At 47.2% G+C, this 13221-nt stretch overlaps 2 protein-coding genes across 2 annotated transcripts in view; one reads left to right on the top strand and one right to left on the bottom strand.

Moving 5' to 3' along the window:
- The window catches only part of LOC104867535 (WD repeat-containing protein 87), a 21207-nt gene extending 8629 nt beyond the window's left edge, over window positions 1–12578 (bottom strand). Inside the window, 5 exon segments of the mRNA XM_033765768.1 lie at window positions 1–8; window positions 10–2309; window positions 2684–2854; window positions 4222–4342; window positions 12446–12578. The exon segment at window positions 1–8 is cut by the window's left edge and continues 343 nt beyond it. Of these exon segments, the coding sequence (XP_033621659.1) occupies window positions 1–8; window positions 10–2309; window positions 2684–2854; window positions 4222–4296 (2554 nt within the window). The 5' untranslated portion in view covers window positions 4297–4342; window positions 12446–12578.
- Window positions 12578–13221, top strand: part of Sipa1l3 (signal induced proliferation associated 1 like 3) — a 220383-nt gene continuing 219739 nt past the window's right edge. The window contains exon 1 of the mRNA XM_019208749.2: window positions 12578–12959. The gene's annotated coding sequence lies outside the window, so the exon portion shown is untranslated. The remainder of the gene's footprint in view (window positions 12960–13221) is intronic.

Here is a 13221-nt window from a genome sequence, read left to right on the forward strand (position 1 = left end):
TCAGTTCCTGGGGGTGAGTGCAGGTTGCACTGTAGGTGTATCGGGCTGCCCTCTGGCCAAAGACGGGCACGAATTACTGAGTTGGGGATGTAGCAATCGGGGGCAAGGGTCCATTCCCGCCCATAGCCAAAGTAGCATCTCAATATCTCATAAGGGTTGAGTCCATCCCAGTAAGTCAGTTGTAACTGAGGAGGAACCACGTAACGGTGATGGGGAGGTTTGTTCATCTGCATCCAGTCCACTGCCACCCTCTCCTCATGTTTGGCAGAAGCCAGTAACACAGGGCTCCCATCCTCATCTTCTTCTACGACATGTGGCACAGAATGGTCAAAGGCAATGGCCCGCTTATTGACAAGGCTCTGCAGACCCACAAATTCCTGTTTCCCTTGACCAGCGTAGATATACTTGGGCAAAAACATGGTCTCAAAAGAGAGGAAGAAGCTTGGTATGAAAGGCTTAGGGGCTTCCAGCACTTCGTCTGTTATGCTCCTTAGGGGAAGGAGAGAAAGCAGGGTAGGGGGAAGCAGTTTTAAACAGGATACCAGATAAAGACCCTGGTTGAAAGTCACAAGCAGGTCACCCCGGTCATTTGCAAAGCAGACTGGACCAAAGTGCAGTGATGAGTCCAGCATGGCTATGAGTCTACCATGGAAGTCCCAGATCCGGACGGAGCCATCACTACCAGCTGTGACGAAAAGACTCAAGGACAAGCAGACGTCAAAGGATGTGATGGTGCACTGGTGCAGAGGCAGTGTCTCTATGAATTTTGAGCCTCCCTGTGACTCATAGGACATAACATCATGGAACTTCCAGAGACGCAGGCAGTTAGAGTCTGTGATGGCACCCACAGCGTTGGGCAAGAGTACCAGTTGTTTTAGGTGACAGCTGCTGAGAATGCTCGAGAGAGGCTGCAATTGTACTTTGGTTCCATCAAGCACAGCTTCTGATAAGTGTATATAGTCATCCATTCCATAGGAACACAGTAAAGAGTTTTCTCGGCCACTCAGGAGCCCTGCAGACAGTGTAGAGAGTGCCAGTACAGCCCCAAAGTGTACGAATTTCTCTATTCGGGCACAGCTATGCTGAGAAAGCACTCTTATTATACCACTCTGGTGCCCAGAGAATATCAGCCCTTCTATCCCTCGCCCCAGGTGGAAATGCCCATAAGCCAGGCAGTATACAAAGTCCTGAGAATTTGGTGAGGTGCATAAAAGATACTTGGCCGGGCAAGGACAACGGGTTGTGTCTAACACCAGCACATCTGTGCTGCCTGTTGCCACAAACAGCTCCTCTTTGCCTGGATGATAGGCCCAATCCACAGCCTGGTCCAGGATTGAGAAGGGCCAGGTGAGGAGCAGAAGCGCCCCTGTTATTGGGGACACAAAGCGCAACAGGCCATCTTCTGTGATGCACAGGATTCTGTACCAGTTTTCACCACGGCAGACCCGATGCACTTGCTGGGGAGCAGATCCACAGACATGGAAGAGGTTATAGAAGCAGGGCAGAGAGTGCAAGGAAAACGTATAAGTAGTTTGGCAGAAGAAGATAGTGTCATCGATAAACTGGAGGCGGTACAGCTCCTCACCAAGTTCTAGTCGCCGAAGCAGGTTCCCTGAGGTAAGGTTCCACTCCTTCATTAAGCCTTCCTTGCCAGCTGTTAGCAGGGTGTTGGCCTCTGACCGGCTGCGGATACATACCACTAATGCGGAGTGGGCCTTGAAACTGTGGAGGGCCTTGTTGTGACTGAGGTTCCACACCTGGATCTCCCCGGCCTTGTTTCCAGCATAGAGAAAACCCTGATCCAAACTGGTGAAGCAGCAGGTGATAGAGGAGCCACTGCAGGTGGACGTGAACTTCTTCACCTCTCCCAGCCTGCCCTGGCCCTGACGCTCAAGGGCTCTCACCACAGTCTCACAAAGGGCTAGGAGGGAGCCGTTGGGGCCATTCAGCATGATGTGCTGGACAAGCTCATTTCCAGGCATGGAAAACATGTGAGCTATTTGGAGGCCTTTGCCACTTTGATCAATGACCCAGGTGACCACTGACCCCCTGATGCCAGACAGAAGCATCTTCATTTCTGGGTCATAGCAGAGGCAGGTGACGTTGAAGCGGCAGGGCACTGTGCCCAGGGGTTTGAATGCCCGGAAGTGGTCCCCAAAGAGGCGCAGGAGCATGTCACCACAGTAGACCACGAGGATATGAAACGAACCCGTGTGGACCATTGACTGGATGGGTGGCAGCCGCTCAGTCATGAGGAACGTTCTCTTCTCAACCATGTCCTCAGATCTGCTCTTCATCCACACTATAGCCTGGAAGAGAATAAGGTAGAAACTGCCCAGAAAAGATAGTAGAGGAGGAAAGCTTTGGCCAACTCTTCAGCTATTTTCCCCTGTTCTTTTGTTAAGGGAGAACTGGAGGACTACAGTGATTTTGCCCTCTAGTGATGGGACTTGGAACTGGGGTAGAGGCGGAAAGCATGGGACCCTTTTTTAAATCTCAGCCTACTTTAATGGGACTCAAGCGTGCTCAATATGGAAACAGTAACCAGGGAAAGTATGGTGGGAGGCTTCCTGGATCCAGGTCACATTCATTCATGGGGTGCGTATTCCTTTGTCAGTTTGGTTTGAGAGCTGTGTGGGTTTGGTCCGTGGAAAGTGGGCTAGGAAGGGAAAGAAAGTCTTACTTGTATTTCTTTTGAGTGGGGCGTCACCCAGGAGAGGGAGGCGAAGAAGTAGGCATCACAGAAGTAATGGCAGATGAGTGGCATATTTTGAGGATAGTGAGATTCTTTGAACAGTATCTTGGACCTGTCACTCAGCACAACAGTATCATTCTTTGAGTCATCTGAAGATTCCTGGAGAGAGGCATAGCATAAACTTAAGAGGCCAGGGCACACGTGCACTAAATATATTCTCTCACACAAAAAGTCATCTGAAGAGTCCTGGAGAGAGGCATAGCATAAACTTAAGAGGCCAGGGCACACGTGCACTAAATATATTCTCTCACAAAATTCATGATTGAAGCAATTCCCAAAATCACACCTCCCACCCCTTCTACCTCCTGTTTATGCCCACACATTCACAGCTTACCACAATGAGATCCCTGCACTTGTAACAAATCTCCCAACACATGAGAGACCAGAACCCTTAGGCCATAGATGGATGATTTTACAGTAGGAGGACAAGGGAAAATGGTACTCTTCCCAAAGTGACATTAGCCACACATGTTCTCTAATACTCTCCCTTGTGACTAAAAGGTACTATAAAAGACAGAACATTTAACAGATTACCCAACCAAATATATCACCTTAACAGGATCTCCCAAAAGTCAGCTCTAAATTATGAAGTAGAAAACAGTGAGGACCGCAGGACAGATAACTCTTTAACAAGAAGGTAGAAGCAAAAAGCAGCTTTTAATGACACCAGCAGCTCAGCAAGTGACTCCTGTCAGTCTTGAAGGCCCCGAATATAAGTTTGCATCTCCTTATATACCTCTTTGTACATATAGAAGGCTTAATTCCACTGGAGTTTCCCTGGGGATATAGCAAGCAGGATTTAAACAAAGCAGAGCAGCAGAGCAGGGGAGAGCAAAGTGTTCTGGTGGGACTTTCTGAGTCTGTTATCCTCCTTTGGTGACAGATTACAGAAGTTGTCACAGCCACTCAGGTACATTCTACAAAGAGCATAGTTACCTAGTTAACCCGTAGTTGCTTAATGACACAGTTAACTCAACAGCTGTCCAATTCCACATGCAGGGGTGGTCTCCTCTCTGAAAGCTTAACACTTCCCAAGTAAGACTTTAGGACACCCTGTCCGGCCTTTAAGTTTGACAGGAATAGTGCATACACAACATGCATTACCCAAAGTGCTAGAACATGTGCTGTGCAACCCGTACCAGGGATACGTTTGCACAGAGCCATCCAAAGCAAAACAGATGTTGGCACATGTTCTCTCTGCTGCCTTCTCCCTTCTCTGTTAGGAAATATCTTGTTCCAGAGCATTAGTTCTTCTCACAATGCTTCTAAATGTTCAACTACTATAATGTACCTTTGTAAGAAGCCTATAGTCTTATTTGAAAATGGGTGGGCCACTTTCTTCTAGAGCTACAACTGTCTTGATAGTTTACCCTGCTTGCTTTGTGCATTCATGGACAATCTATGGCTCTTCCAAAGTGCTCATTACTGTAAGACAGAGGCCAACCAATGGCATATTCATACTTTACCTTGTTTTCATGTATGATGTCATTTATGAGATTGTTAAAATCCTTCCAGGTGGGAACGAGTCTGGTGGAAGACATCACCTTGATTTTCCTCGGGTTCTCCTCAGGACCGTTGCTTAAACACCTGTGGGAATCCAAAAGAAGCTTGCTTAACTACTTAACTTTTTGACCTAGGAATCATGAACTCATGTTTACTGAACACCTTGTGCATGCCAGGAATTACAAGATAGACCTTCTCATTTAGTCCTTACTATGGCCCTGTGATGTAGGTATTTCCCTGCTTTACAGATGAGAAAAATGAAGCTTAGGGGAAATAAAGGACTGGGGAGTTGAATCTTAGCATTTTCTACCTAGGATATTATGGTGAGGGAAACAGAAACTTAGAGAGGGATGAGAAAAGAATACCTTGATGGGCAAACAACATTTTGTGAGGAGTAGGAGGCTTTCAGAGTGTGGTCCCTGGACCTCCTACCCCAAGATTATTGGGGAGGGGGTGCATCTTCAAATGCTAAGCCCTGGGCCATGTTCTAGACCTCCAAGGAGATGGGACCCAGAAGCAGTAACTTGTAATGAACTCCCTAGGGCATAGGTGATTCTATGGACATCTAAGCCTGACTACTGAAATAGGAAGTACAGTTGACCCCTGAATTATTAATTCAGTCTGTTCCCAAAGGCTGGTTGTAACTAAGTCAATACAGCTGAGATCTGGATGTTTACCTGGCTACATGCTATAGATAAAAAGAGGCAGATGCACACCCCCCCCAAAAAAAAGCCAGGTGTGGTGGCGCAGGCCTGTAATCCCAGCACTCGGGAGGTTGAGGCAGGAGGATCGCTGTGAGTTTGAGACCAGCCTGGGGTACAATAGTAAGTTCCAGGTCAGTCTCAACTACATAGTTATGGCGAGCCATTATGGTGAGCCTTGACACAGGCCTAGCCATGATTGAACTTTGAGTCACCTCGCTGGCACGGACGTGCTCTCGCCCGTAGCCATGGGCAAGTTCAGCTGGTAGCAGATGTAACCCATAATGGTTGTTATTATTTCCCTCTGGAATGTGTGGGTGGTACCCTCGCTCCCGTGTAGCCCTCGCTCCCTCGCTCCCATGCAGCCCTCGCTCCCATGCAGCTGGAGAGTATAAAAGGAAGAGGTTCTGTAATAAAGCAGATAATAAAGCAAGCAAGCAAGGAACGTGAGAAAAGTGCCTCCCGTCTCTCTGTCCTCGTCCTTTCAGGTTTAGGACCTGCTGGCAGGATCCTGACGTCGTGGCTCCCGACACATAGTGAGACCCGTCTCAAAAAAAACATAAAAACAAGAAAGAAACAAAAAAGAAGCAGATGAATCTTCCATTAACCCAATTAACCCTAGTTGTTTGTATATCCGGCCGGGTGTAACTTGAGGGTCCCTTGTGTGAGACCTGACTGAGCTAAAGTGATTCCATGTTGCATGAGTAATGGCCCCAGAGGCCATTGTGTACCACTCCCCTCTGTAGTTGCATCCTACCTACATTTGTACCTTTGCTTAGGAATGTAAGAGTGCATAACTTTGTGATCTTAAATTCCTAGCAACTGTGAATAATGTGAGTTAATGGGCAAAGGCTTAAGAGTTCTGGAAAATGAGATAAGATCTGTGCTGTATACAGAGACCCAAAGTTAATTGTTTTACTGCTTGCTTGTCCAAATGCCGTAGAGATCCCCATACACATCTTTTAATCAGCGTGTGATTGCTGAGTATGTGGCTGCTGACCACCAGCAGACCAGTAGCCTTTGTCCCCTGCCTCCAGGCTTTGAATGTTAACCCCCCTTATCCCTCTTATATAAAGGACCTCAGCCCCTGAGCTGGCGTCTCCCTGAGCTACTCAGCTCTGGGAGTGCCATCTGGCCAGACTAATAAAGGTCTGCTTCCTTTCCATCGTGTTCGGTGTGTTCCTTCCCAGGTGAATCTTGTGGCTGTCGAGTTCTTCAGAGCGGTAATTTTGAGCTCTTCGGAGTGGTATTGAGCTCTTAGGAGCAGTAGTAAGGCCTTAGGTCTTACACTTGTATATATAAAAAAGGAGCACCTGGGATTGCTCGCTCCACCTTCCACAGCTGTGGTCTCTGTTTTGTTTTGTTGAGACAAGGTCTTGCTATGTGGTTCAGGTTGCCCTTGAACTCTGTAGCCCAGGCTGACCTCAAACTTACGACAATCCTCCTGCCTCTCCCTCCCAAATGCTGGGGTTACAGACATGTGCCACCATGCCCAACCCAGCCTGAGGTCTTCCCTAGCCTTGTGGGATCAGATAGTTTTTGTAGAGAAGATAATCTGCCATTAGTCTACTTTCTCATTCTGTTCTCTTTGATAATCGTGAGGATAAACTACTTTTCCTTGTTGGATTGTAAATAAATCTTACAACAATCCCCATCTATCAAGTGTCTGTCATTAGTGGTGCCACAATAGGCTTGCTTTTCCTCATTTGTAAAATGAAAATGCCAGTCTTTCCTTCAGCACTAGATTGTTGCAAAGATCAAATAGGACAATTCATGTGAAAATCCTTTTAAAGATACCCTGAAACAGCAAACAATGATGCTTACTGGTTTTAGGCTACTGGTGACCACTCTATTTCCATTATTTTCCTGCTTTGCATTTTTTTGGTCTCTTTGGAAACATGATAGCTAAATTTATAGTCTGGCCAGCAGAGGGCAACAGAGGCCAACCTTGCTGTCTGTTGGGCCCAGTGTGTTGGTTCCCTGGGTTGGCAGCATCAGCATGGCCTGGGAATTTAGAAATGCGGATTATTGTCCAAACCCTACAGCTTTTGAATTGGAAGCTGAGGACAGGACCCATCCATTTTTTTCTGGTACTGGGCATTGAGCCCAAGGCCTTTGCATTGAGCTACATACCCAGCACTACCACCGCCGCCCATTTTTGAGACTGGGTCTCACTAAGTTGCTAATGTTGCCCAGGCTGGGCCTGAACTTGGGATCCTTCTGCCACAGCCTCCCAGAATGCTAGGATTTCAGGTGTGTGCCACCCCACCCAGCTGATAACCTGGGCTTCACCATGCTCTTCAGCTGATCTTATACACCCTGAAGTGTAAGGCTGCAGGCTCAGAGCTGTTGGAGTCCTCAGTTGGTATAGCCTGGGTCTCCTAAAGCAAGGAGAGCAGAAGCCACCCTCTGCTGTCGCTGAGCCTATACTCTATGTTGCCACATAGACTTGATGGCTAGATTTGGGGGGAAGCAGCAGGCAAAACTTATCTGGCATGTGTAGAGGGGGTTGGCACCCACAGAAGAGCTTCCACATTAGTTATGTCCCTCGTACTTGAAAGAACCCTGAGAGGGAGATATCGTCTTCCTTGTGCGAGGAACATGAAGTCTGAGAAGAAAAGGAGGCTAAAGAGGGCAGATTCAACCCACGGTTCTGGATTCTGTATCTTTGGAGGAAGACATTCTGCTGGCTGATACTAAGGAAGCCTGTGGTCCCCAAATCCACTTACAGCAAGAAGTGGGGCGGGTGTCTGACATCAGCATTCCCTGTCTCCCTCCATTCCCAGGCCACACACTATGCTCCTGCATTATCTTTTTCATTTTCTTCCCCTTTCATCCTGCACTTGCTGCTCATTTGGACCCCTCTCAGGGACCAGTGGGATCTGCTTCGAATCCCGCACATCAGTGGGTGGCTGTGTGGGCCAGTTCCACAGCTGAGCTTTACTCCCCTGGCTCCTCCTGAGGCTCCAGAGCTCTGAGAGTCATCACTGTAGCAAATTTATAGTCAGTGCCAACAATTCCTGTTCTTCTCAGTATCCCCACTGGGTCCCGCTTCTCTTCACCAGCCTACAAAAACAAGAAGCGGAGCTGGGGAATTAGCTCAGTGGCACCGCACCTGCCTTGCAAGTGCAAGCGCCTAAGTTCGATTCCCAGTACCAAAAACAGAAACAGCACATGGTTGGGACCCTTCAGGGAAACATTTCTAGGGGATGAATGAAGAGGGTTTGTTTTGCTACCCTCTCCCCCACCTTGCAGACCAGTTCCCTTGGAGGAAGCCTCTCTCCCAATATCTCCACATTCCACTACCTGATCCTATTACCTGTCTTTAAAAGCAAGTTTGGAGTGAACTCCAGATGCCTTAATCCCAATGGTTTTGGCTGTTTAATATGAGAGTAATCTAACAATAGTCCAAAGGGAGAATTCAAGTGGTCCATTTAGGGGGAAGATAGGTTGTGAAGGAAAGCAGATGTCCCACCCTGCCTTTAGGGTGGAAATAATTCAGTTGGCTTTAGGGAGAACCGCTCCACTACTGATGGGGGGGTGTCCCTCTGGGTCCCTCACTATGCTCTGTTGTCTAGGCTATGAGAGAATGCATTGCTCCCTATCAGGGAAAGCAGACATCAGAGCAGTCATTACAAATGACAACCATGGAAAGTCCTCAGTGATGGGTTATTATTCTTTGAACTTCTCTGCAACTTTAATTTTTCTTAAACCAAATTACCCCAGTGATTTGGGAGTTTGCTTTTTTTTTTTCCACTGGGGTGTGAAGCTTGGGCCTTCACACTGAGCTACATTTACATCCTCAGCTTTTTACATTTTTAAATGTTGAGTTAGTTCTTGCTAAGGTGCTAAATTGCCCAGGCTGGCCTCAAACTTGGAATCCTCTTGTTTCAGTATCCCATAGTGCTGGGATTGCAGGTGGGCACCACTATGCCAGACTTTATAATTTTAATTTTTTTTTTAGATGATGTTTTACTGAGTTGTCTAGGCTGGCCTCAAACTTGTGAGGTCGGGTGATCTGCCTGCCTTAGCCTCCTGATTAGCTGGGACTATAGGCATGCACTACCATGTTCAGCTTTAAAGATTAAGGTGTAAGAAGAAAAGTGCAAAGTACTACAAGTACATATTATGAGACCTGAGTATCCCAAAGGATGAGATGTGCTCTATACTTTGAGGTGGGGCACTGCCTGGATTACACAGCTTTACAGGTAGGTCTCACATTTGGGGGTGGGGGTGCAGAACGTCTAGTTGTTATCAGAAGGATCTGACTGACTGAAAAGCTGGGGCACCAGGTGTGGTGATGCATGGCTTAAGACAGAAGCTGAGCAGAAGGATCACAAGTTTGAGTCCATCCTGGGCAACTGAGCAATTTAAGAAGACCTTGTCTCAAAATAAAAATTAAAAATGAGCTATGGATGTAGCTCAGTGCAAAGGTCCTGGGTTCAATCCCCAGTACCCCGCCCCCAGAAAGTCAGAGAGGCAAACTCTGCTCATTTGGTTCTTTGAATGACATTACTGCAAGGACCCCAGGTTCGTCTCTGGGGTCTAAGAGTGCTACTCTAGCCTTTATGCTAGGGCTGGAATTCACTTACCATTTTTTATGGAAAGAAGCAGTTTTCTAGGCTGACAAATACACACACATTAACAAAGTAGGCTAGTTTCTGTTGGGGTGAAGTTATTCTGGCCCCTGGGAGAAATGATAGCATCCATAACTGACAAGTCTTTCCAGTGGTAACTAGCCACTTTACATGTATTGTTTTGTCTAGTAATTATGGTGATTCTGTGATTTAGCTTACCCACCCCCCCTTAAATAACTTTTTTTTTTTTTTTTTTTTGGTACTGGGGATCAAACTAGGGACCTTCCACTTGTGAGGCAGGCAGTGGCACCACTGAGCTAAATCCCAGGCCCTCCCTCTTAAATAACTTTTAAAAATGGACAAGGTTTAAAATATTTAAAATATACTGAGTACCATTTAAGGAAAAGGAAGTTACTGTTTTGCATCTTACCACCTGTCCTGTTTCCCCTTTCCAGAGATGACACTGGTTGTGTCTTCCCCGTTTCTTTCTACAGGAGTTCTGCCCATATACTAGCATATATGAAAATGATAGCTTTTTCCTTTTTTAAATTTTTATTTTGGTTTTTTGAGATCGAGTCTTGCTATGTAGTTTAGGCAGGCCTTGAAGTCAAGGCGATCCTCCTGCCTCGGGCTCCAGAGTGCTGGTATGACAGGCACCACTACACCTGGCTTCCTATTTATTTATTTACTTATTTATTGTGGTACTGGGGATTGAACCCAGGGGCACTCTACCACTGAAATACATCCCTAGCCCTTTAAAACATTGTTTTGATCCAAGTGGTCATACAAATGGAACCAATGACAAATGTGCTAGACTTCTTTTACTGGGATCCATCAGATCGACCTTGTAAACAGCTCATAACTGTTAAACTATACAACTATGTTGGATTCTGAAGTCTCCTGGACCTTCTCCTTATCCTTTTTGTGGGCTATATTCATAGCAGTCCTGCTGACCTTATAAGTTTGTCCCATGCATTCTTAACTATTCCTTTGGGTTTTTCTTCTCCAGACTTAAAAGCTATGCATCTACCAAGATGACAATAGTCTGGCTCCTATCGGAGGCCTTTAGAGAGACCTTCTGTACAGTAACTGCTGCTCACAACTACAACCCTTTTCAGCAGAAAGTAGCCAAAGATGTCTTCGCCCTTTGCCCCCCTCACAGCAGTTAGGGGTATTTCTTCAGAGGGGGGGAATATTGCAGATAGGTAAGTTAATTAGATATCTTATAGGAAGTTAGACAGGGCCGCCCACAAGGAGCCAACACAGCAAGGAGCCAAGGTGGAAGACAATAAAGACTCATTCACTGAAGGTCAGAGTTGTAAAAGGAGAGAAACTACTATACCCTTGTGCTTCCCTTAGGGATAAATAGCAGCAATTGATATTCTAAATAGGTATCAATCACCTGGGTGGAGGGCCAAAGTTTTAACCCAGTCTTTCCAGGAAATATCCTTGACTCCCACCCTTACTGAAAATCCTTGCATGCTTGCTACATGACTCCCCCTATTTGACCCCCATTTAATCAATATTACCTGGGTGACCCTACTTGCAATCTTATTGGTCATGGTTTTGCCCCCACCTCATGCCCATCTTGTAATTTTCCATTGGGTCTTACAGTTTTGTCCCACTTTGTATATGCCTCACCACATGGCTTTGCTGTACAAACATCTTGGAGAAGTGGGCAACCCACTTTCTGGGCCCCTTTCTGTCTCTTAGAAGCTTGCTTTCCCTCAATAAATTTTTCTTACTCTTAAAAAAAAATTTTTTTTTTGGTACTGTTGATCAAACTCAGGACTTTGGGCTTGCAAAGCAGGCGGCAGAACCACTGAGCTAAATCCGCAGCCCAGGCAGGACTCTGAACATGCAGTCTTCCTGTCTCAGCTTCCCGGTGTACTAAAATTAAGGTTTGAACCACCATATTTGGATATGCTTTATTTCTATATGTTAATACATATGGCTGTGATTTATTTTCCAGCAGTTGCCAGCTTCAGTCTATTCTGCTGTGTAGCTGAACTGTTATTTATCCAAATTTTGGAATATTTGAGTTTCCAACCTTTTACTACTATGACCCATGATACAAATAAATACCTTTGTTGGTGCTTCATAGTTTTAATTAACTTAAATTGTAGAACTAAGCAACAAAAATACAATTCCATTCAGTGTAACTTGGAGTAGCATTTTGGATATATTTGGGCTAAATAAGTTGTTAAAATGAATTTCACCTGTTTTATATAAATTTAAAATTGCATATGCAGCTTGCATTATATTTCTGTTAGTACTGCTTGAAATTGTCACTGCTCGTGCCCTGATATCCCTATTGGACCAAGAACCTCCTGAGGGTAGCTCTTTGGAGCCTCCATCTGTCTGGGTTTCTCCTGTATCCCCTGTAATCGCCCAACCTGACATGGCGCAGGTGTTTAAGACATCTCTGTTGAATAAGTGGGCAAATGAATGACCCTCTGCCCTCTCCCAGAAGAAATAGATGCTTCCCAGCTTCAGGTTGTACTGAGCATCTTCCTCAAAGTAGGCTGAGGCAGAAAGGTAGCGATAGGGCTTCTTGAAAAGAAGACTGTGCAATTCCAGTCAATTCCCTCAATAACCCTTATAGAGTAAGAATGGCACTATCATTTAAAAAGGTAAGGTTGTGAGTCCGATTTTGCCAGCAGGTGCGCTAAATTTGGACAAGATTTCCGAGGTAGTAGATAATCAAGCACTACTTTCATAATGTGCTACCAGTGAATGAAAGACCAGGCCTTCAGAGCAGTCCCTGGGTCGTGGGCCCGAGGCTGCCGGCGCAGGCAGAGCTCTGGAGCCGCCAAGGCAGGTAAGAGATGACCATATAGACCCAGGTCCCCGCGTGGGCAGGAGGGCAGCGGTGTCCGTCTCTTTAAAGCAGGAGCCTCGCCTGTTACCTGCAACGGGGCTCCGGACAAGGGGCGGCACGGCGTGTTTGGTGACACCCAGGAACGCCTAGGTAGGCGAACAGACCTAGAGAGCGCTTCGGAGAGCTATCTCGCCGATGCTGAGCAAGGAGACGGCAGACACAGCGGGGAGCTGCGCAACGGAGCACTCAGCAGACTAACTGTGAGGACAGGAGTGGGCGCGCGTGCGTACTGGCGCGCCAGCCGCGATAAACCGCTCAAGTCCATGCACGCGTTCCAAAGGTAAAAAAAAAAAGGTCCCGTGGGGGCCCGCAACAAATTGGCCCCCATTCCTGGCGACGTGCGCGCGAGCGCGAGCGCGCATCAACGCCCTTCTCCACTGCCCCCTTCGTGGGGGGTGAGGTCGAGCGCGAAGCTTCGCTTCTCCCTCTCTCGAGCTTCGCGCCCCCGGGGTAAGTGACTCGCGCCGCGCGGGAAAGAGGAGACGGCCCGCCGAGTGAAGGGAGGAGGCACACAGGACCCGGAGAAAGGAGAAACCGCCCAGGTAGGTGGAGGAGCGCGGCTTGCAGGTTAGAATCTGCACAAAACACGCCTCCTCTCACGTCCCTGGGGGCTGCGGAAGTGCTCTAGAGACTGGAGCTATACGGAGGCAACCAGTGAACTACCATTTCCAGAGGGTAGTGCGGTGGTGCGCCTACGGCTCCCGGCAGCCCCCGCGCGCCTGGCTCGTTTCGGCTCCCAGCCTGTTTGGGCAAAACTACAGTTCCCAGGAGGCTTCGCGTGAAGCGGCTTGGAAGTGGGCAGCC

Source organism: Fukomys damarensis, unplaced genomic scaffold, assembly GCF_012274545.1.
Source record: "Fukomys damarensis isolate Sample0158 unplaced genomic scaffold, DMR_v1.0_HiC HiC_scaffold_19, whole genome shotgun sequence".
Classification (NCBI taxonomy): domain Eukaryota; kingdom Metazoa; phylum Chordata; class Mammalia; order Rodentia; family Bathyergidae; genus Fukomys; species Fukomys damarensis.